We start from the raw sequence: 24,532 nt of genomic DNA on the forward strand, positions 1-24,532 counted from the left end.
GCCAAAAAGGGAGGACAAGGTATTTGTAACACTTTTATTGAAAAGTATTTCCTGTGTGGCTAGTATAAGGGGATGTGAAAATAAGTATCCTTGAGGTTGATTGAAGTAAACCAATCATTGAGATGTAGGAAGTGCAGCAGGGAGGCATGGGTCAGTATCTTCAATTCGTATTTCCTCAGATGCTTGTTCAGAGCCAGGAGGTCTAAGATTGGAACGAGGAAATATCGTTCCAATCGCGGCTGTGCTTGTGAGGAATCACTCTTATTGCTTTCTTCTCCACCAACGAGGAAATTTCCTCTTGTAGGAAAAGAGTGGGTTTTGCCTTCAGCTTGTGGCTAATTCCCTTCCCTGAAACGGGGTGGGGATACGGCAAATTGCAGCCTGTATTCCTTCCTCCTAGTTTTTAAAACCCACTCTGAGTTTGTGCACTCCACCCACTTTTGTGTTTTTATTGCCAGGTGACTGCAAGGCCATTCTGTCAAACATGGGTTGGGAGTGCCCTCTTGTGGCAGCGTGTTGCAAAATACTCCACTTTGCGCTGCTCATGCCATTTTGTTTGCTGCAGAGCTGCTCACATAAGGGAGAGGTCTCACTCCTTACAAGAAAAAGGGGGGGACCAAATCCCCTAGTGTTATATTTATGTTTTGTAACATTTTTAACAGCGCCCTTGGTTCATATCCTGGATGCGATAGTTTGTGAACATTTAAATGTGCTAGTGGGGCATGATCGGGGGTCGCTGTGGAATTCTCCATAATGAACACAGTCTCATCTTTTCTTTGTGACGTGCCTAGCAGATTTGAACATCCTCTGTCACGTGCTGAACTCGGCAGAACTCTGAACGGGCTCGGGAACGGAGCCATAAAGGAAAGCGATCCCTGCTCGCTCCCTCCATTCGGGGGGGAGAGGAGGTCAGGTCAGCCATTTCCTCCTCCTTACCACCTGAGTGGAAGTGGGAGGTGGCTGGTCAGGGCGGGAGCCATCAGGCTTCCTCTGTCACGGGGCTTTGAGGGCAGAGGGTTTCAGCTGTGCCTGTGCAGCTTCTTGCACCTTTGGCAGTTTGGGGATTCTGAATGTGTGAGGCAAGCGAGCCACTACCTGAGCAAAGGTCTGGTGACGGGGAGGCGAAGCTGCAGTCATGGTGGCAAATGTACGTCTGGGGAGACGTAGCTTCAGGGCTTCATCGTCTCTTTTATGCCCCTCTAATCTGTTTTGCATCGAGGTGACCACTGCTCCAAACAGCCCCTGAGGCATGATGGGGGTGTCCAGGAGGGCCTCCTTCTGTTTTGAGGCCCATCAGCCCCATGGTTCTGCCCAGAGCTTGTATCGCCACTTTGTGGAGGTGAAGGCAGTGATCTGTAACGATGCATACTTCCTCTCATCGCATTAGATGAGGCGGTCACCTGCTCCTCGAGTTCTGCCTGAAGAGCCATCAGCAGAGACGAGGTGCTCAGAACATGCACTGAAAGCGCAGATGGAGCACTCTGAGGGAGAACCGGCTGCAACACGAGCACTCAGCCGCAGACTCAAGGCTGCATGTTTCAAACCGAGGCACACCAAGCACATCAGGTGTGTATCCCAGCTTGAAATTTTGTTACCACATGTGGGTTCTCCTCTGTTTTTGTGAAAGCCCTGCCGGTACCATGTTTCGCAGGGAGATCTGGCTGTAAGGCTACAATATAGCAAAGCCGACCAGGTGTGGCTGGGTTGGGGGGAGCGTTGTGGCTTCCCAGTGGATAACTTGTACAGCAGGAGTACTGCTACTCTGGGCGGCTAACGTGCAACCTGCAACAGGGTAGAGTTAGCGCTTTTGTTGTATGTGTATTTTTACTCTTTTGTCAATATCGCTACTGAGAAAAACAACTACTCACTGTGCTACTGCACAGACCCAGAGCGCATAGCGACCGAGCTTGCATCTACGGACAGTTAAGCTAAGTTAACACGTAAGAAAGAAGAGGTTTCTGAATAAATGGGGGGGGGGGGACCCTGCCCTCTCTGACACTGGCTTATTTCCAGCCAATCCTGGTCGGCGTAATGTATTAGGACCTTCTGACGAGGTCTGCTGAAGGCGTTCCCAATGTGAGACACGAAATAAATGCTGACATTTTTAATGCTTCTGCAGCCATTCATGTTTGAAGAATACTGCAAGTTTTCCAGTCTTTTCACAAAGATCCCACAACAATGCAAAACTATTACCAACACACTTCTGGAAAGGTTTGTTTACCTGGATTCGTGGATGCTGGCATATTGAAGATTTCTGTTCCTGGCTGACTGGCTTCTGAAAGTCCAATCAAAGAAATCAAATGTAAGATTGCCTACTTCGAGTACAAATTGTTTTCTCATCTCCACGCTGAGGTCAGACTCACTAAATTCGCCGTCGTTTCCTGTGACAGTCATCTTCTTGCTCATCTCCTGCTTCTTAGACTTCACAATAGCTGAGGTCTTCTCGGTGAGCCTGGTGAAGAAAGCTGGGGGCTGAGAAGAGTTGGGAGGAGAACGGGAGCCCAGACTGCAGGAAGGAAAACAAATCTTCAGTTTTGTCTCAACAAGTCCTAAACAGTGTCAGACAATGTGGGACTGCAGTAGGATGACGCAAAAATCTCTGACAGCCACTGAATATCCGTATTGGGGCATAACTTCAGAAAGCAAAGCCAAAAGTCACAAAAGACATGATGCTGGTTACATTTATTTGGATGTTTTGGTTTTTTTTTATAAACAAAAACCTTTCGTGCTATATGATGAATCACTTAATTATACAGCGTCGGACAAAAGTTTCCCAGCCATGTGAGGACCTACCCTTGTTCCCCTTGCTCGTTGATGTAGGAGGCCCCTCCCTGGATGTCAGGCTCAGAGCTGGCTCCAGGAGGAGACACCGGTTCAATGCCGTCAGAAACGCTGACAGGTGAAGACTTGGACTGAGGGGGAGACCTAGAAACAGTACAAAGAGATATAATCACTTCATATAGAGTAGTGGTACTATCCACTACACTACTCTTTTTCCTAATGGCGTTTAGCCCATACTTGAACTTGACTACTAACACATTTCTTTATCAACCTCTGCAGTGACATTTTGAAACAGAAACCCTTAGTTATCAGGAGTAGCGGGACAGTGATTGCTACCTGTCTCGGTTACATTCTCCCCCGAGACCATCTGGAAAGCGGAAGCCCTGGGCAGACTCCTGTGAAGTGGGTGGGGGCTGGGAGGCACTGGATGGACGGGTCAGGTCCAGGATAGGGGAGCTTTGCTGCTGCTGCTGGCTCTGCCTGGTGTAGTCTTTAGTTATCACCTCCTGTTTGGGAAAGAACTCCTCCTTATTAGGCAGCACACGACACTATTCTGACTTCTGACTGAATTTCAGGCCAATATCATACGACAAAAAAAATATGTACCCCACATAACCAGTACATGGTCTATGATGCATTTCTCTTACCTATGATTTGGATTTCTTTTACATTTTCTCTGTTTATTGTCTTAGTTTGTCACAGCTATCTTAGACTTACGTTGATGTGCTGTGCCAGAGTGACCACCCTTTGGCTGCCTTTGACACAGGGGGACGGGGGCTGTTGGCCCGGAGACAATCTTTCCTCTGAGGGGGGACCGTAAAGACCTTGCAGCAGACCTAAGGGTCAAATTCAAACAACACACGGAAACAAACACAAACACATCCAGACAAATTAAAGTTAGCTTCGATTCTCAGTTTGAAGTGACACACAAGATCGTTCACACGTCTAAATAACGCGGCCCCGACCTCAGACATGTCTCTTCATCTATCAGGACAAAAACATCTAAAGCTACAAACTTTTCCTACAAATACGCACCAAGTATGAACGTGAGTGAAAAGCTACAACCCTCTCATTTCTTTAGTATTTTTAGTGAACCCTTTGCATAAACATTAGAATTGGCAAGCAGAACTTTGACCAGAAATGATGCTAAAATTAACTGGTTTTGCATCAGTGACTCATCACTGAAGAAGAGAGAGGAACAAAAAAAAAAGACGTCATTTTGTAACAGATGTACAAAATGAACAGACTTTCAAAATAAGGTATTGATGTGCTGCGAAGGGAAGAATCCAAACGTATTTACTGAATAGTAGAAAAACGAATGGGTCATTGATGCTTTAAATAATTTACACAAACTTAACTTTAAATCTTTTTTTATCTGTGATCTGAATGCAGCATTTGTCTGTTAAATTAAATTAAATCTAGAGAACATGATGAGCCCGTTTTATAAGCTCTGCTCCATGTCTCACTGGGTTTTCTTACACAACTCTTGCACTACAGTTTTTATCTCAGGGGAGGATGATGTAAGCTGAGTGTGCAGGGCAGGACTGACTATAGACTCATTGAGAGGACAAACCCTCCCATGGGAAACATGATGCTTTGGTTTTTGGTAATTTGCAACAACATAAGAGCCTGATTTCATTTTCCCAGCGCCTCACGCCATGCTAAACGTCTCTCTGTGGTTCTTCACGCTGCATTGTGAAAGCAGAAGAACAGCACTGTGATATCTACCTAAAAAAGGTGTTTAAAAAGAAAGTTTCCTGTTGACTGATGTGTACAAGTTGGCTTTGAAATACTAATTTGAACTCGGCATGCACATGGCACTCGCTCTAAAGCATCATACAAGTACATTGCTCTGCAAGTGGAAAACAAAACAAACTACAAATCACAAAAAGACAGACACTCCCAGAGGTCTGACAGACAGAGATGCTGAGAGCTTGCAGAGTGTGGGGGAAAAATAAACAAATAAAACGAACCAAAAGAAATTTGTGTTGATTACAGTGAGCTTTTTAACAAGAACATGCAGAGAAGCAGTAGTACCCCAGACCCCCTTCCCCGTGAAGGCTGAAAGACTCATTGCTGTGTCCCCCACCCTCGACCCGTCCCCTCCTGTACAGCACCAGTGCTCCTCAGGACCCCAGGGAGAGAGCGTGGTGGTTGATAAGACTTTTCAAAATGTTTAGTGAAACTAATATATAATAAAGGGAAGAACAACTTCATGCATAAAACCGAATTACACCAGTCCTATTGAACCAAGGATATAAAAAAATGAATTTGTTTAGTTTGTTTCTGTTTTCTCAACCAAACGACAGCCGTGTTACAGAAATGTATGCGTGCAGAGCATAGAGCGTGTATTCGCCAGTGGTGCTGAGGCTGCTGATCGTCTGATCAGCGCATTCAGTCAGTCCAAAGGTTCACTCAACTCCCAGCCGACTGATACATCCTCATATATGCTTCACATGCACACATTCGAGTAGTAACATATTTTGTTCAGCTGAGAAACAAATGGCGTCATGCTAAAGTGTACAGGTTTAATATTAGCTAATGTAGTGTTCTTTCACAGCAGCATGTCATTTTCTTTTTGAGAAAGTCTGAAAAATAAGATAAAACAGGCTATTAGCCCAGCCTGGATGAAGACTTCTGTCCTTTGCTCCATACTCTATGCCCTGTGACTGATGTCCCGGCTGATCAAGCTACTAATTATCGATAACTAACAGACAGAACATCATTTTAAAGATGGACCAGACTATCCCTTTAATGTGTTCAGCTGATGGTGAAAAGCTGTGTCTGCTCTGTGAAATTGTTAAACAACTGGAGGGGACAAACACAGTACTGCCGAAACTGATATTAACAAAAATCAGTATCTCGGGCACTTCATGTTAGTGTCGATTATTGTACAACTACTGATTTTTTGGGAAAACCCTACTACAATGTCTAATATTCTTGTCAATCCCATCTGCACGAGATCAAGTTTTCTGTTTCAAGGAAGCGGCCTAATGAGGAAGGAGAGGTGCCACATGATCAAATCACAACCTCTATGAAAAGAAAATTAAGCTAAGCAGCAAAAGATGCTCTGCCTTAATGCCCCACCAGCTTTACCTTAAAGGACACCCAGGATATTTTTGATTGATAAATGGCTTTCTGGAGATTTTGACTTTACAGTTGTTTTATTAATCTTTTTAACTGACTCAACGAATTTCATTCAAGCCAGTTTGGTAAAAATTTTGATGGAGTTGATGAATAATTCTTTAGAGGACACCCTTGGTGGTCTTTAAAGTTTATGAAGAAAAAAACAAAAGCAACAAATCGTAGCGCTGAACTAAAACAAAAATGTCAATGAATTGAGCTGATTTGATAATGCCAATCACCACAGCGTGCAGAAGGCCACAGACTGACAAGGGAAAGTCTGGGTGACGACCCCTGGGATCCAGAGCTTCTTACCATCGGTGGCGCTGCTGGCAACAAGCGACCCCGTCTCTGGCATCCCCCTTTCATAAGATATTTTTTGCGTAATAATTGCGTTTATGAACTTGGCCGCAGTCATGGTGGTCTTACCAAATGACCCTTCTTCTTGATCCTGAATGAATGGTTTGTTTTGAGTCCTGTCTCTATTAGATGCGCTGCTTTCGTCACGGCCAGGGGGGTTATCCGACTGGGGAGGCATCAGGAGTTGAGATCGGCCTGAAGCTGGGGAATAGGAAGCTGGTGGGTATATTCCTCCTGGGCTGGGGCTGGGCAGTTTGGGGTCAGATTTACTGGAGGGCTGGACCTGCACATGTTTGGGTAGACCTCCCCTGGCTTTGCCTCCATCGCGGCCTTGCTGCTCTTTGGCTACATTTGGGTCCATGGCAGGTGGGTATCCTTCAGGGAGCACTGTCCCTGGGAATGAGCCAGGATAAGCTTGGTAGCGGGATGACCCTGAGGGCATGGACCTGGCAGGACAATCACCACACAATTAGAAAAAGATGGCAACGAGGGCTTTGTTGTGGCAAATGCCGGAATTAATGGGCTTTAGCAAATGAGGCAGAATTGGTTTTGTAAAACCAGAACTGAAATTCAGATTACCGTAAGACAGACGAGTGCTCGCTGACAGAAAGACTTTTGCCTCCAGTGTTGTGCAGGACGCTTGGCCTCTGCTGCACGTTGTCCTGGTTACGAGGGGACACCGCAGATCGGCCACCACTGCTGTTGGTAGTCAAGCTGTGTTCTGTACCTGAAAAACAGAGACTCTCGTAATTCTACAAACGAGGCAGTATTCCCTCAAAGTGAATAGATGCTGACGCCGCTTTTAACATGCAGACAAAATAAAATCTCTTCGACACCTGGTCGCCAGATGGGGGCGTGCTCCACATTTCCCGAAGACCCGCCCTTCTCCCTGTCCCGTTCGCGGTCTCGCTCTCTGTCTCTGTCTCGATCCCGCTCTCTTTCCCGATCCCTTTGCGGCTCTCTGTCTCGGTCTCGGTCTCGTTCGCGGTCTCTTTCACGCTCGCGCTCTGACGACGCACTCTGCATTTTGTTCATGTGTGAAGAGCCAACTGAATAGAAAAAAATACAATAAGAGAAACTCTCACTGTAGAAACAGTAAAAATGCCCTTGAGAGACGCTCGTAGGAAAGGGAGTATACCGGGGGAGATGGGTGAGGTGGTATAAGGCCTGCCCGGGAACGCGGCGCTTGTTCCGGGGATGTAAGTGATGCGATCCATCGGGGAACCGCCTGTCCCTGCAGAGGGAGGGACCAGGACAGGTAAATGTGGCACCTGAGAGAGGTCGATGATTCCTGGGGGACAGAAGAAAGAAAGGGAAGGGTCAAGAATAACCAAACGGCTGGTCCAGATGTGTTCAGCTCTGAGTACAGATAAAGAGCACTGTGTTTCTGTGTTGGCCATTGTTCCAGATTATTATTAAATTCAAACTATTGACTCGTGTAATGACGGAAGTTTCATAATGAATACATTTTTTTATTAAAGTTCTGGGAAGAAGGGTTAACTATTAAGCACATAAATAAAATGAAAAAGGTGACATTTTCTGATTTGATTTTGTCAATAGCTTCTTTTAATAGCAACACTTCTGGTTTGACGTTTGCGCTTTCATCACAGAGTTCAAAATAAATAACAGCGAATAAAACTTAATAGAAATGTGATTTTTTTTATATTGCTCAGGTGTGTGCGAACAATTAAACTGCTACAAAAAGGTTTCATTTTGTAAACTGCAGGAAGTGATGTTTTTTAATAAAAACAACTTGTGATTGTTTTCTTCTCTCTGATAATGACTAATTACTTCTAAAGTGACTGCTATCCAACACTGAGCTACAAATACGTGCAAAACTGAGCTGTACGCCGAAGTAAACGGATGACAAATATAGAAAAAACACTAAACAGGTGGTTCTTTAATTTGAGCGTGTAAAAATAAGCAGGGAGAGAGAGCTTTCAGGCAAACAAAATAAAAAGCCACAGAATTAAATCCTGAAATCAATTTTGTGAACATCTGCTCGACATGATTGTATAAGTAAGGATTTCCATTTTAAATACTTGGATCAAAAAAAAAGATAATTAGTATATTATCTTATTGTAATATCTTGATGAAAAATGCTTCAGTTACATCCTCTGAAAACCTGAACCCTTCTAGTCAGCAGGTGCAGACTGACAGAACAAACCCCAGGGGAGGCTGGTTTTTTATTTTTAATATCTCATGGGAAATTTCTGATTATAGTCTAAGTTTTTTTTATTAGTTTTATTTGTCAATAAGATTAGACTTCTATGACTTATAAAATTAATTCGACAGTTCTTTATATTTTGTATCGTAATATTTTTAAATGGAAATACGTCAATAATTCTTGTTCATCTTTGGAGTCTGAAAAACAGAAATTTGCACCCGATTGTTGTAGATGAATTACTACTACAGTGGTCTTCAATCGTCTTTTTTAACAAACTGAAAGCATGTTACTTCCCTTTTTGCAAAACATAAAAACAGAACTTCAGTCTAGATCTATATACATGTCAACTTTTTCACTTCTAACATGAGCATTTAAGCCTCGTTTTCGTCACCTGTACCTGTGGAATAATACAGAAATATTATTTTTGACAAATGCTGCATCACAAGACCTGGCCAGGCTCACTCAAAGACGCTGGGTGGCTACAGTCATGACAGAAACTAAATACTAACACTAAACAGAGAAGTGGGTCGCTGATTATTTGACAACATAAGAGTAAATCTCCAGCGGCTGATGGTTTCAGGACATGAAGCGCCAATAAATTCATGAGGCTGTCAAACATTCAAATGAATGCAGACACAGCTGCAGTGTAGGCCACCATCACACATTATCTGCATCAACCAATGACAAATTTAGTTTGTAGTCAAACAAGGAAGCACAATGAAATATTGTTTTGTTTGCACAAAAGGTGAATAAACCAAACACACAGCATATCAAACGCTTTACACAATGTTCTGCTCAGGTCCAGTCGGACTTCAATAAGCCACATTAGCAGAGGTGCTCACAGAAAGGTCTCAACTCTTCAGAGAATTTCTTTCAATGCGGATTTACGCACAAGTAATAATTCGACAGGACGTCTTATAAATAAGTCGAAGTCTGACTTTGTGGTTCTTCATAAAGACTGCCTTAGCTTTTCATTCCATTGTTTTCTTCTACTACAATTTAGGCAGAGGATATACAAGCGCCAGCCTACAAATCGCTTCAAATCTCCCGCCTCTGCCCAATTTGTTCAAAGTGGAAACTTTAATACCTTCCCTCGTGACCCGGTGATGCAGAGAGACTGGTAAACATGTCCGTGCAAGTCGCAGTGACTTTCACAAAAGCAAAATTTGCACCTTCCTACAAGCGTGTATGAAGGTGTGAAGAAGTGGGAGCGTTCTTTGTCACACTGCAGTCAGATTCTTTAGTGTAACCCGCAAATGATGTGCCATTTGTCAGATTTTCTTCTGAGACCTGCATCGCGCCTCTCGTTGAACGCAGACGTTCATCTCAGCTATGGCCTGTTAAGAGAAGTGACGAGGCCCAGCTTGTTTTTATGCCCGATTACCAGATTAAATTCAGGTTACATGAACACTGCTGTTGTTCTGCAAGAAGTAACCCCAAACTATCTGTAAGCATAGTACGCCCGTTTCAGGTTGCAGTTTGGAAAAAAGCTATGTAGGAGACACAAAAGCGTGTGAGTGTTGATTAAATATAATTCATTTTACCACGTGGGGCTGTGGTGTAGGACAGAGGAAGAGGCTGGTCTCGGGGAGGTCTCAGCAGGTCTGGGCGCTGGATGGCCATGGCGTTGGGCCACTGGTGCATCTGCTGAGAGGTGATGTAGTCGTTGAACAGAGTTTGGCGGTTCTCCAACGCTGCTGTGTCAGGAAAGCCACGGATGAGGTAGGGGTGAGGATAAGGGTACGCTGGATTGGAAGCTAGGTGGCGAGGCAAGTAGTAGGTAGCTGTGTAAGAAGAGGACAAACGTTAGGAAATAATTTGTGGTTAAATATATATAAACGTCAAAGCAAATTAATTCAAATGAATGTCTATTTTTTCTATACTACAATATTCTCTTGCCATAAAAAGAGCTTTAGTGCCCTCATAACTCCAAGAAAAGTCTGTTTTAACTTTTCCTGTTTCAACAGCTGCAAACAGAGTGAGTGTTTAGAGCTCTCGAGCTAATTCCAGTTTTAGGAGACAACGCTAACATGACTGTGGAAGTACCTGCGTCAATGGGAATACCGCGGGGCAGCGCTGCAGGATCAAACGCTAAGGGGATCTGACGAATCATGTCTGTAGCTCCAAGGCCCTGCAGCAGACGCTCATAGGCTTGTTGATCTGCAACACCAGAGAGGGGGGATTTGGTGGCACTCATCTCTCTGGGAGTCGGTGTGGCTTTACGCTCTTGAGGAGGATTCTTTCCAGAACCTGGAGTCCAAAAACAGACATAAGTTTCCTCAAGTTTAGGGGGTGAGGGGTAAAGTGTCAACTTTTTCAGCACTGCATCAACTGTTTGCATTCAGAATTTATTTCAGGATGGAATTAATTTGTAAACATTTTCACATTTAGCTTTTATCGCCTTTTGAATGTTTCAGAATATCCTTCTTAGTCTTTAATAACAGAATCCCTGTCTGGGCTGTGTGAGACATACACACCCTCATGCTGCCTTTGGCTTGCCTCCCTGGGCAGGGGGGAGCCGCGATGTGAGGGTCCTAGATAAGTGGCCCTCAAGCTGCTTTTGTCCTCGTAGCTCATTGGGCTGTGATGGGCCTTGCCTCCCTGCTCTGATCCCAGAGTAAGTGGAGAGGAGCGGGCTATAGGGCTTGCTGTGCTGACCACCGCGCTGGGCCGCCCTTTGGGCACCTCATCATATCGACCCCTCTCGGGGCGCATTTCCAGAAGGGAGGCTGAACTGTGGTAGGAACGTGGTGAACTCGCAATAATGGAACGGACGTCGTGGCGTTTCGCCGAACCGGCAGCATCCTGCATCCAAAAGTGAAACACACCAAAAACTGTTAGGTGAAAAATCATCACTGATTGAATAATCTTTATATGTCGTTTAATCGTGTGCATACCGGTGCTATGATTCCCTCCTTGGCTTGCTGTCTGGGCTCAATTCTTGGAATGAGGTGGATGGAGCGCCTATCCTCCTTCACAGTGGGCACAATGGTCTCTCTGCTTTTCATTGAGTCAGAAAATGAACTGACCCCGCGGGGTGGAGAGGCCTCTCGCTTCATCTTAGCTTCTCTCCTCAAGTAACCATCCTGAGGGTCGAGATGACGAGGTATACCTAAAATTGGAGAATAAATTGTTAGCATTTTATGCAAAACAAGTTTTAGGAAACTTGAAGTTTGTGATACATTTTGAAGCATCCTACCATGTGAGATGGAGCCCCGGATGTGATGAGCGTCCTTGTAAGGTGCGTGATGGGGACTGTCTCGATCATGAGGCATGGCTCGACCAATCAGACCTGACAGAGGTCCAAAGAAAGGAGCAGTGGGATTTAGGAATACGGTAAATATATCCAATTGATAAAATCTGTCAAACCCAATCTTGAAGTTGAATCATCTCTTACCTTCACAATTGGCAGCAGGCAGTGAGTCCCTCATAGGCAACCCTCTGCTCCCCTCCATGACATCGTAAGGACGCTTCAGACCAAGAACTTCCCCAGACTGCCCTGAGCCTCTGCCCTCATCTTTGGAAGTCTGAGATGCTGGGCCTAAAATTAAAGGAAACATTTTCAAATGGAGACATTTACTGATTAAACCGAACAATTAAAATACAGCAAAGGTCAGCTGGAAACCATACTTTTATAGCATGTTAGAATGGCTGATATACTCACGATCATATGTGAGGATGTGTCCACTGTTGCCCTCATAGACCATATGTCCTTTAAACAGCGCCTCTTCGCGCTCCCTCTCAGCTCTGCTGCTACTGTCCTCTGTGATTATACACTGGATGGCTTTCTTATACAGCACATCTGCTGGTGTCCCCTGGGATAACGACAGAAGAAATTAGGCAGCAGCTACAGATGAGAAAAACAGTCTGATCTTGACTTTGATTCGAACCGGATAGAGCACAGATGCGCAAGAGACCACATCACTTCCTGCAAACTCCATTAACAAGCCTCATTACTATCAAACCGGGCAATTTACATCTTTTTTATGGCAACACCTGTTTATAGAAACCGCACACAAAAAATTATCCAGCTTTCTTCTCAGAAAATATAACCTTCTAATTGATTTCTCTGAAAGCCTTCGCACCTGGCTACGAGGCACGCTTCTGTGCGGTGAACAGCAGCACTGCAGAGAACTGTACTCACACTGGTAACTCACTGGTACATCTCTGGCTTCAAGTACAGCCCAGAGTCCTGTTATCTACAGACATGCTCAGATGGTGCTACAGTTTTTGGCTGTGTCAGTGCTAAGCTGTGGACTCCTGTGTGGCACGACATGAGAACAATCAACCCATCTTGAACAAGACAGAGGAGAAGTTTGAAAACTTTATAAGGGGTAAGAATTAGCTCAACACCTCTTCCAGTCTCGGAGAGGAGGTGGCAGAGGACAACAGATAGCTGTGTTCACAACAGCCGAGACAGGAAACTCAAGAAGAGACAGAGCAGACGCAGAGTCTGAACCGTTTACAGTGCCTATAAAAAGTATTGGATGTTTTATGCTTTTATTCCCATCACAAATTAATTGTGGTAAATTTAAATTGGCATTTGGACAAAAACAAAAACACTTCTTCAAATGTCAAAGTGGCATCTAATTTTTGCAGAGTAAAACCAGTTTGATAAAAATATGTAATGTGAAATAAGTGACTGCATAAATATTCACCCCCCTTCACATGAGTATTCACTACAAGCACCTCTGGCTGCAATCACAGCACTGAGTCTGTGTGGATAAATCTCAGTCTTGCACATCTGGAGACTTTTACTCCAGAATTTTACTCCATTCTTTTTACAAAACGGGGCAAGCTCTGTCAGGCTGTGTGGGGATCAGGCATGAACACCACTTTTCAAGTCAAGCCACAAATTCCCCATTAGATTTAGATCTAGGCTTTGTCTCGGCCACTCCGGGACGTTCACCTTGTTGTCTTTAAATAATTTCTGTGTAGTTTTCACACTGGGTGCTGAGAAGCATCCCTATAGCATGATGCTGTCACCACCATGCTTCACAATGGGGATGGTAAGTTTGTGGTGATGTGAGGCATTTGGTTTCCACCAAACACAGCATCCTGTCTGATGGCCAAAAGAAAAACTCCCATTTGGACTCATCAGACCACTGAACTTTCCTCCACGTGACCATGGAGTCTTCCACGTGCACTTTGGCAAACTCTAGTGGAGATTTAACCTGAACTTTCTTTAACAGTGGATTTTTCTTTGTCTCTCTCCCACATAGCGTAGATTGGTGAAGAACCTGGCCAACAGTTGTTGTAGCACAGTCTCTCCCGTCTCACCTGCTGAAGCTTGGACCTCCTTCAGATTGCTCAGAGGTGTCTTGGTGGTCTCTCTCACTATTCTCTTTCTTGCACAGTCACTCAGTTTATGAGGACCGCCTGCTCTTGGTAGATTTACACGTTTCATAGTCCTTCCACCTCTTGATAATGGATTTTACAGAACTCCTGGGGATGTTTAGGGCCTTGAAAATCTTTTTGTGTCCATCCCCGGAGTTGTACTTTTCAATAATTGTTTCTCTAAATTGAATTAGGGGAGTCACTTGAGGGGTGGGGGGTGGGGGTATTTGTGCAATCGTCTTTCATACATTACATATTTTTATTTGATTGGCATTACTGAACAGCTGAAACACTGGGTGCCTTTAAATCTCAACTTAAAACCCACCTGTTTAGAGTTGCTTATGGCTAAATTAGGGTTAGAGTGCGGGTTTTTGATGTCTTCAATGTTTTTCTCTTTCTTACTGTTTATTCAATGTCACATGCTGTTTTTATTTTGTTTTTTAATTATGTAAAGCATCTTGAAATAAAATTTGATTGATTGATTGATTCACAGGAATCAGTTTTCACTTTGTCACTGAAGGGAGGTTTATTTTTATTTTGTCTTTGCCAAAAAGACTTATTTATTTAGACCATGACTTATTTATGAGAGCAATAAAAGGGTAAACCATCCAACTCTGTGCTGCTACCCATTTCAATAAGTGCAGTGGTGGGCATGTAAATGTCCACTGTTAGTGATATAATAAACGTTGAATATTCTTACGGGTCATCTTTGTTTTTAAGTGACCTCCCTTCCTACTGGTAAACATTTTCCCCTTCATTTAAGGCTCTGTTCAGACCTACCACTAACATGTGTCCTAGCTGATTTTTTTTTTTTTATAGCTGTGGACAGCTATAAAAGTGAGTGTTCGATAAAATCCATCTGAAGGGATCCAGTTTCAGTTTGCCTGTCTAGATGAAAATCAACTAGCAGCCTACATTACATATTTATCAGGAGGCCTACTGATGTTACTGTAAATCCCAACCATCTGAACTATAGACTCTCATCTTTAAGACATAAACACTGCTCAGATTCACCCCAGCTGCATTTATTCCAGAGATAGGCCATTTACAAAACCCTAATTACGTAACCTAACATTTGTGATATTAGATAAGTAAAGAACGATAAAATCATGTGTTACTTCACAGATCTCAGTGCCAGTGCAAAAACACTGATTTTAACTCAAACTCCACCACAGTAAAACATCTACCCAACCTTACTGTGGATACAAGAGCTGTTTTAAAGAAACTGCACATGCAACACATGGCTGGAAAGCTCAGGTTTTTGTGTGTTTGCCATAGAGCTTTTTCCCCATCAACTCCAAAATGAATCAAAACAAACATCAAACTACAGAGAAAACTCATTTATGAAGCTTCTCTGTAGAGAAGCTTCATAAATGACCTATAACACCACTGACCTATAACACCAACAAAACGATCTCTCTTGTGTTTTTAAATTGAAAAAGCTTCTGGTATTTAGTTTATCAAAACACTTTGGCCAGAAAAACAACAGAAACAAACATCTTTCCAGAATATTCCTACTTATCGCTGTTACATCACTTTAAAGTGTTCGACAGCCGTCCCGGATTTCAACAAAATGTGTATTTTATTTATTTATTTGAATTATTTTAAAACTGGGAGAGCAGTTACACACCCAGCTTTTTCAGTGACTCTGCTGCTTGCAAGTCACGTCAGGTCAGGTGATCGTTCAAGGTGGCCCGGGACAGATTTGCATACAGACTATCAAAAGTATGTGGAATGGTGCCAGGTCTGAAGGCTGGCTAAGAAGTAAACTCCTCCCTCGCTGCTTGTCAGCTTTTCCAGCCAAGTCATGCATCGACAAATCAGTAAAAAGTGGACCTTCTACTTTTCAAAAAAAAAAAAAAAAGTGAGTCAGATACAGCACAAAGTAACTGAGACAAAGAAAGCGATTACAAAAAGCGTTTTGATGCTGGGGACCATTTTAGAGCCCTTCGAGCTATTTTTAGGGGGGAAAAAAAACAATGTTGTAGAACTTGCTCAATAACTCAAACAATAATCAGGCAACAGATATAGAAGATAGAGCCAAACCAGCAGAACAGCAGATTTCTTCAGCTTCTCTGAAATAAGGACCAATACAGGAGGTCACTCCTGTGTTTAGCAATAACTTTAAACAATAACTTATTGTCTAAGTGTTATTTAACAGCATACAGCGTGTTGTTACGACAGCAATAAACTATATAACAGGGATCTAATAAAGTAAGCGAACAAGTATTAAAAAAAATATTTGACAGAACTGCGGATCTACTACCAAAATAAGCCAAGCTGCCTAACTTTTTAAGCAGCAGATAACAAGGAGCTTAGTTTAGAACTTGAATCATATCGCCTTACTCAGCGTATGAGTCATATCTCTACAGAGACTGGTTAGGAGGGGACTACATGAGTGTATGATAAAAAGGAGACGTGGAAGTGGCTGAGACCACACTTCTGTTGGTTGCAGCTTTTCCAAGAAGTGTTTACCTAAAGGAGACGTGGAAGGTTTGTTTACATGATCAGATGGCAGCGACTGAAGCACTCTGCATCGCTGCCATCTCTGAGCGATCAAACAAATGTGCATACACATATCAGTTCATCTAGCTGCAAGCTGAATAACAGGACAGATTACACCAGAACGTTCACTTCTCTTTCCTTTTACTAGTGTTTAAAGGTGGGATGACGGCCATCTCCGCCTTTTTCTTTTTTTTCCCCTTCTACGCCAGTTGGATGTGAAATTAGAGTGGGCATATCAGTGACTGGGTTTAGCCAGCATCTAAAGTGCACAGATAAATAAAAGAGGGAACAGATGCGGTACAGTGTGTACCTGTTGCTAGAGCAACAGTGCCATTCAGAGCTGTGGTTATGTCACGCAGCCACGAAAACTCCAGCAGCAACAACGCTTCATTTGCCTCATGACCTCTCACCAGCTCTGCTGCTCTCTTTCATCATAGGTGCAAAACTCATTTGCAAACAAGCTGTTACATTGAGTGCTTCGTATTGTGTGTTCAGGGGCCAAACATTGCATCAGTTATTGGAAAACTAGAGTAAACCATCAGAAAATGTGGAGGAGTTGTAGTCCGTCTGTGTGACAGCATGAACTTTAACACAGTTTACAGCGTTAGTTTCAGTTCAGCCTCAGTCAACCCGGGGAAATCGTGTTAACCTGAGGATTCATACGCTGCGCTGAAACATGAGTAAATACAAAACATAAATATAATCTAAACCGTAACAGGTGGTGTTCTAAACCTACAGATATGATCGTGCTTGTTACCGACTGTATTTGCATACATTTCAAGTGACACTGAGAGGTTCTCAAAATGAAAAAGGAAGAGAGCTGCTGTATGTCGTAACAGACTACTCAAAAATGCACAGTGTCAGCAGAATATTTGTAATGCTCATGCTTGAGGTTTGCCTCATCCAAAGCAGCAATAGTATTCTGTAGATATTCTAGACTTAAGAGGTTGTGGGAAAGAAAGACTGTTAACCACCTTCAAACTAAGAGCATTTTACAGACGACAGACAAGAACTCCTTCTGGGCTAAAGTCATTTTTAAAAGATTTTTGGGGCTAAAAGGCACTTGGATTTGAAGTTATTTGTTTCTTAAACTTAGCATGTTTAAATTAACGTTACATAGATCATGTGTGAATAAAGGCATGTATAAAATTCACCAGAAAAACTCCAAATAGGTACGATAAGAACATTACAAACCAATGAGGCAATTCCTAAATTCTGAATGGCATCCTTCAAAAAAGACAGCCATTTGATCTTAAGTATGAAAAGAAGTCTCAGTAAAAATAAAAAAAATAAAAAACTGCTGGTTGACTGGTCTGACCTTACCAGCGTAATAGAGCCTCCTCGGTAGGAAACTGCAGAATCTGAATGGATTCTGGTCCCTGGTAAGCCCTTAGTGATACTCCCTCCCTGGACGGCTAGAACGGAAAATGGAAAGATTGCAAGAGAGAAACAGTCACAAAAGGCAACAAAGTAAAGAGTTAGAAGCATTTACATAAGAAATGCTGTAATGTGGAGGCACCACTGGAGAAAAGCTCCAGTGTGTTGACCTGCCTCTCAAACATAACTGGGCAGTTTCTGTAACTTTTCACATCCTCTAACACTTTGTCAAATTAGATGGGCTTCAAAGAACTAAAGTCACGACTGTTTTAAGATGAGTTTTAGGCCTAGTCTGGGTCACTGAGACTTCCAAATTACTAAAAAGAAAGTAAATCTTTTCTACAAAAAGCGCATCAAACAGAAAGACCCAGAAATTAATCTTGTCAATCCATGATTCTTGGCATCTACAGGGACGGCAAAAATATGACATAATTTGCCAAAACATCTTGGTATTATGCTTTACCTTTGAAGCAGGAAAAGAAATACTCATAAAGCGCAGCTCCGATAGCACTGAACTGTTTATGGAAGTGAAATAACGAGAGGAAACGCTGAAGCACCCACCACGTCCAGAAGTATCATGTGGTGCCCCCTGGGATGACAGGTTCTCTGCTTGGGAGGAGGAACTGTGAGGGGACAGCCGCTCCTGCTTTACCACAGGTGAACTACCTGCTGCACGGCACATTACAGGATGGAATAAACACGTTACATACAGAGACAACAATGAAGTGGACAAATCTACGGGCACGTGATTAGATTACAGTTTCAGATCATGAAGAGGATGGTAAATTTTAGGAGGGAAAAAAAAATCTACACTGTGTACTGATACCACCAGCCACCAGCCAATTTTACTCACCAGTTTTCTTCTCCATCCATGACACCCCCATCGGTGCTGGAGGTATCTTTGAATGGTCCATGCCGTGAGCTGGACTGTGTAACTGTACAGGGGTGCCCTGAAAGAAAAAAAATAAAGGATTTCAAAATGACTAAAATACTTCATTATTGGTTTTAAATTTGTAAGATTCAGTTCTTTGTATTTAGTGTTTTAATATTTTAAACACAGTATTCAAATGTGTAACTAAGGCTAATGTTAGAAGGGGGAAATAGATCTCAGATCACTGAATGGACAGCACAGGTGCTGAAAATTGTCATTTTGTGTGTGGTGATTTACCTGTGTGATGGAGCCTCCTGGCTTGTTTGAGGAAATAAGAGGTGGAGGTTCAGGCATTGTCAGGGGTCTCACTGCTGGTAGCCTCACGCTATCTGGTGTCAGACCAGTGAGTAGGGGGTGGCCAATTTGCTGGAACGCTAGAAGAAAAAACAAGTTTTGCACATGAGAGTTAAATAATAATTGCTAAAAAAAATAATAATCAAGAAGCACCCAACGTCAAAAAGTAGTTTTCTCCCATGATAAACTGTAGAATAAAGATTAAAATTTATTGTAGTGTAAAATGATAGTCATAAAGGTTAGAAAAGACTCCTCACTGTTGAAGTGGAGCAGGTGCTGGTCGTGACTAAACTTGGCCATGTCTCGAGAGGACACGGGGTATGAAGAGAGAGCTGGGCGACCCCAGTTTGAGGTCCTAGGGTCATCAGGACCTGGCGCCTGCTTCTTGGTGTCACCGTGTGGAGAGAACGCTCGGGACTTTTCTGTGACATCAAAACATAGGGGAGTCAGGATCACAAAATACCAACAAACGACACTTCATCTGATCTGAGAAACCGCCCCGTTAGTCACATTTTTTTATATATACACACGTAACTTGCTATTGTAATACTACAATTTCTATTTGTAGATTCGATATTCTACTTAAAGTCACTGCTGTCTACAGTGATACTCTCATAAAGAAGTCGCTTCCTTGCTACAGTGACTCACCTCTAAATCAGCAGACCAACGTACACAAAACCCATTGCTAATATTTAATTTAAACTGTGTTAGTAACATTCGGCAGGGATTGTAATAGCACTGTGTTGTGCTAAAAGGGTCACCATAAAAACGAATGGGTGAACCTGCCCAATCCCTTCAAGAGTAACAGTAACTACATCATTGTCTGAGGAAGCCAGTGGAAAACGAACATTTTTTTTCATGCATGAAAAAAAAACTGCAGGAACTACATTAACACTTCACATGGTGTTCACCTGCAAATACATGCTAATGTATAGCTTCAGTGCGTCTAAACCTGCTTCTGTGTCGAGAATTAAGAGGTTTGTCAGTATTTCTTTTTCATTTTCTCAAAATGAGTAAAATAAGCCTCTGCTCCCAGTTGGTAAGAAAACACCTCTCTTTGTCTGGACTGCTGAAATATCTCACACTGTGATCTCAAGAGATTCACATTCCACAAGCTTACAGCAAGTCCACTGAACTAGACTCTATATTCCCTTCTGGGTCAACAGCAATACCAGGACATTTATCAGTTCCCGCGCCGCGAGTGTCCCAGAAACACTTAAAAACCCTAAACACCATAGAAGAGACTCAAGGTCAGAGCTTGTAGGAAGGACTCACTAAGTAAAACTGGAGCAAACGCACTGCATGCTGCAGAGGTTTTCTATTAACCAGTTTTCTTGAAATAAATCTTCTCTCTTGTTTGGTATTCAACAATCTATGTTTTAAAGGCTAAATGTAGCAGATCAGGCAGACATACATGGCGAAGTATATTGACACTAGGGATCTTGGGGACAACTGTACATGCTAAACGAGTCTATAAGGCATTAAAAGCGTACCATCCTTTTCGCTGGTGGAGGGGCTACGAGAGCGAATGTGAGGGCTGGTGCTGATAAGAGCCTCTCGGTCTCTGTCTGCCTGAGGGGTGTATGGCTGCTGTTTGCCTGGCTGGCCTGAAAGCTGTTGCTGCTGCTGTTGTTGTTGTTTGACTTCCTGAGAGGACTCCCCATGAGCCACAGTGATCTGTTCCTGGTACAGAGCCAGGGCGTGGTGGAGCTGCACCGTCTTCCCACTCCGCTGACTGCCCTGCACCGAGGCCTCTGGTGTCTTTAAACAGAAGATGACAGGAATGAGAGGGTTACATACATGCAACAGACATAACAGAAGCCCATTCCTACCAGGCGTCGACATATGGTTAGCCACATACAGTATCTGATAAACACGATAGGAGAGATGCAGCTCTTATTTCTTGTTGAGGTAACGTTTCACTAATCACTAGCTTCTTACGTCTTCGATTTATCATCGTCCATCTGCTTGGCTTAAACAAATATGACTTCACAATTTTACCTGCTGCACCATTTTCTGTGTCAACAGATGAGGACAGTAAAGATAACCACGGCAAACAAAAAGTGAGTATGGTGTGCCTGCAATAAACAGGGTAAAAGACAATTTCTAAATAAGAAAAAGGTCGAGCTGTTCTTTTTAATCTTTCGCTTATTCGTGCATATGAAAGCAAAATTATATCCTATGAGAACCCGCAGAATAACTCACAATTGGTGGTATAGTGGCAGCCCTCTGTTTGAGCTGTTTCAGATCCATGGGCTTCTGTAGTGGGGATGAAATGACCCCATCATGAGTGTAGTTCAGCAGACTTGGCCGTGGAGAAGTAATTCTGCAAACACACAAACAGAAACGTGGTAGTGGAGGTGAAGGAGAGGCTGACGGATGGTCCAACATTTCCTGTTTACTGTGTTTGCAAACGGATGACGTACTTCATAATTTAAAAGGTCCACAAAACGCCTAGTGTTTGCTTTGACTATCTGAAACGCAAAGTAACAATCCACTGTAAACGTAGCAGGAGACGAAGTGCAGTTTGTGATAAAAACCCAAGATGATGACTCTTCCCATCCTTACAGTGCATGAAGTTTGATCAATTAAAGAGTCGATACCAGGTGCTTCTTCAAAAGAAATGTCTAAAATGGAAACTGTTCTGAAGAAGCCTGGTGTTAGGTGAGCTGTTTTTCTCTCATCACCAGGAAACCATCTGATGTGCGTTTTGCTAAAATTATTTTACCAGTGGATGATATGACTACCATCACAGCTACAAACAACTATTACTACAAGGCAAAAATAATATGCAGGCCAGCTAAACTTTGTTCTATATGGATGAAAAACAATAAATCAATCTGTTGCAATGAAAGCCATTTATATGGACGAGCACCATCTACTTCACATTTATTGTACAACAGCAAGCTACTGTGCATGCTTTTCACTGGATAACTGTGCTGCAAAAACGGCAGGCAGCTAGTGAAAGAAATATGCTGCATCTCACACAAAAACACTGTATAACAAACCAAATTATTTAACAAAATGACCACCATTAAAAGCACACATAAGCTATTGTGTATTCAGATTTCAGAAGAAAAAGGAAAAAATGAAAGGTGTGTGTGTGTGTGTGGGTGAAACATTGATGACAGAGCTTGAGACAGTGTTCAAAAAACAAGTAAAGAAAACAGTTATATTCGCTGAAAACACATAGACACTGACTCAAAGACACACTTCGATGCACACTGCACAAGATTATTTAGTAACACACAAACACACATACTCCTCCCTCCATTTGTTGGATTTGGCACAGAGGGCAACATTTCCCTCAGCTCTGCCAGTACATGCAGTCTGCTGTCATGGAAAAAAAAAAAAAAAAAAATTGAACAAACACCGTGCTAACAGGACTAATCACTCCTCCCACGCACTTTGACACCCATTTGTTCTGGCCTCATTCACAGACACATACAACATATACTAATGGTAAATATATGTTTCATTCATGCAAAGCGCAAATAAACTCCCTGTTTGATAGAGAAGAGCAACCTGTAGTACGCACACAAGTGGCTTGACAAATATGGTTTTGCCGCCGTACAGTGTAGCTAGGCAACTAACACCACTTCAAAACCCTCTCTGCTTTGTTTTCTCCTGTTTGCTGTGGTAGACCAGAGAAGTAGGACACCCAGAAAAAAAATGTACAAAAATTTAAACAATAAAGAAATAAATAAAACAGCACCAGCCCTTTGACATAAATAAACCGCAGTTTTAAAAAAATTGGTTTTATGCCCCTATTTTTAAATTAAGAAATAAAAAACATGCATAACAGAGCCATTACTAAGAATACTGACCTGTTCTTGTCTACATTGTCAGTCTCCTCCACTTCATCGGCGCTGCAAGTAGCACTAGAGTCACTGTCCCCATGCAAACGTGCTTTGGTTGCATGCTCTTTCTTGGAACTCTTTGTGCTGCTTTTGACTTCTTCCTTTTCTGCTGTTGGAGGTTTCTTATCTGTGGTATTGTTGGGTGAAACTGGCTGCGGCTGCTCTTTGATGGGCTCCCCTGTCTCAGACTTTATCTCCTCCTTAATGGCCGAGTCTGCCTCCTCTTTGACGGGAGGCTTCTCATCCCCTGCCTGGCCCGTGTCTGACGGGGCCTCCTCCTTGTCCACGGGGTTGGAGCTGCCCTTCGGCCTGCTTGAGCCTTCGTCTTTAGCCTTGCTGTCCTCGGAGGAGTGTGGCGAGGGCAAGCTCTCTGTGTCTGAGCTGTTGTTCGTGCCACCTGACACAGACAGAGGACAAAAAAGAGGCACAGAATAAGATTTATATACTGTAAATTATTTTATGTCCTCCTGCCTTTTTTTTCTTCAATCTCTTCACCCCTAAACTCCATCTGCTAGACCAGATTCTTCTCAATGCCATCTTCTGACTAATCAGATTTCCCCCTGCAATAAGGGGGAACACAAAACCAATTCAGATGATGGATGTAATCTCCTGAGGATTCAATAGTCTGCTGTGGAAGTATAGCTTTTGCAGTATGTTTCTATAAACAAAGTAGCAGATTTTCCACATCCCTTTTTGGTTTGCTGTTGCAGATCACCAACACCAGTACCAAGCATAAATATGAATTTTTATTTGAAGTTTAAATACATATCTCTACGATATAGCTACAGCTATCCACATAATGCAACAAGTATTTTCCAACAACTGCAGATGGCTAATTGAAAGTATCTGAATTGGATTGTGAAACAATCAATAGAAAACATCCAAGACCACAGCAGAGATAAACTGTGGAGCTCAAAAAATGTGTTTATCCAGGGAAGCAACTACTAAATGCCTGAAGGTACAAAGTTCATAGTAGGACAGAAGATCACTCTGTATGGGATCTTCTGTCATTTTCAGGGATTTTTCTTCTGTTTTGCCGGTTTGTTTTTAATAGTTTTTATAAATGAGTAAAACCTAATGTTCAAAAGGATAAACTGATGCAATCAGGTTTAAAAACAGCACTACAGATATAGCTTTTAGGACGGATGTACCTTCTCCATCCTCAGGGGCTTCCTCTTCATTACAGCTGGGTCCTGAACCCTCCATCTCCTCCTCCTCTGCAGTGTACGGAGCACTGGCCTCCTCATTCTGCGAGGCTTTTCCCCTTCGACGGGCCTTTCGCTCTTTCTCCTGGGTCAAAACAAGCACACGCTTAAATAAAATAAGCCCTAGTGACAGTCGCATTCCAAAGAAAACAAGAAATGATACTTTAGCACAGTGTTGCTGGAAAACCTTAAAAAAAAAAGATTTATTTTTGTAAGCATTACATAAAGCAGGTATGACTTGGCACGGTTCGGTTTGCTTACAGATTTCATTTTATGCTGCTGCAGAATCTCATCCAGTTTCTGCCTCTTCTTGTAGTTGAAGTAAAAGTTTTTGCACTGTGACACGGTTTTTGATCCCACCATCTTGGCGATGGCGGACCAATTCCTACCATACTGGAGAAGGCCTGGAAGTAAGAAGTGGATGGGCAGAGGGATTAGGAAAGGGGAAGAAACGAAGGCAGGCACAGATGCAGCTTTGTGAACACAATATTCTACATGCAGCTGTAAAACTTGTGGTTTACGCTTCGTAAAGTGCACTTGTTGAAAAGATGGGATATTGCTTTGTAAACCATCAACACAACCTCCAACTATA

The 24,532-nt window shown here is 42.8% G+C and overlaps 1 protein-coding gene across 4 annotated transcripts in view; it reads right to left on the reverse strand.

Annotated features, from left to right (window-relative positions):
• ncor2 (nuclear receptor corepressor 2) overlaps nt 1-24,532 on the reverse strand; it is a 98,758-nt gene that overhangs the window by 6,186 nt on the left and 68,040 nt on the right. Inside the window, exons 18-43 of one of the 4 annotated variants that reach the window (XM_025010378.2) lie at nt 24,202-24,344; nt 23,887-24,025; nt 22,703-23,132; nt 21,081-21,201; nt 20,369-20,636; nt 19,133-19,297; nt 18,819-18,955; nt 18,504-18,600; nt 18,212-18,316; nt 17,597-17,688; nt 12,096-12,246; nt 11,829-11,972; nt 11,631-11,723; nt 11,329-11,543; nt 10,909-11,236; nt 10,478-10,681; nt 9,976-10,215; nt 7,403-7,555; nt 7,101-7,313; nt 6,844-6,991; nt 6,334-6,710; nt 3,499-3,617; nt 3,118-3,287; nt 2,794-2,925; nt 2,364-2,506; nt 2,222-2,275 (exon numbers count right to left, since the gene is read on the reverse strand). In XM_025010378.2, the coding sequence (XP_024866146.1) occupies nt 2,222-2,275; nt 2,364-2,506; nt 2,794-2,925; nt 3,118-3,287; nt 3,499-3,617; nt 6,334-6,710; nt 6,844-6,991; nt 7,101-7,313; nt 7,403-7,555; nt 9,976-10,215; nt 10,478-10,681; nt 10,909-11,236; nt 11,329-11,543; nt 11,631-11,723; nt 11,829-11,972; nt 12,096-12,246; nt 17,597-17,688; nt 18,212-18,316; nt 18,504-18,600; nt 18,819-18,955; nt 19,133-19,297; nt 20,369-20,636; nt 21,081-21,201; nt 22,703-23,132; nt 23,887-24,025; nt 24,202-24,344 (4,581 nt within the window). Of the gene's footprint in view, nt 1-2,221; nt 2,276-2,363; nt 2,507-2,793; nt 2,926-3,117; nt 3,288-3,498; nt 3,618-6,219; nt 6,711-6,843; nt 6,992-7,100; nt 7,314-7,402; nt 7,556-9,975; nt 10,216-10,477; nt 10,682-10,908; nt 11,237-11,328; nt 11,544-11,630; nt 11,724-11,828; nt 11,973-12,095; nt 12,247-17,596; nt 17,689-18,211; nt 18,320-18,503; nt 18,601-18,818; nt 18,956-19,132; nt 19,298-20,368; nt 20,637-21,080; nt 21,202-22,702; nt 23,133-23,886; nt 24,026-24,201; nt 24,345-24,532 lie in introns of all 4 variants that reach the window. The other 3 variants (XM_037976649.1, XM_017435312.3, XM_037976646.1) reach the window with 3 other exon arrangements.

The sequence above is a fragment of the Kryptolebias marmoratus genome, linkage group LG1, assembly GCF_001649575.2.
Source record: "Kryptolebias marmoratus isolate JLee-2015 linkage group LG1, ASM164957v2, whole genome shotgun sequence".
NCBI lineage: Eukaryota > Metazoa > Chordata > Actinopteri > Cyprinodontiformes > Rivulidae > Kryptolebias > Kryptolebias marmoratus.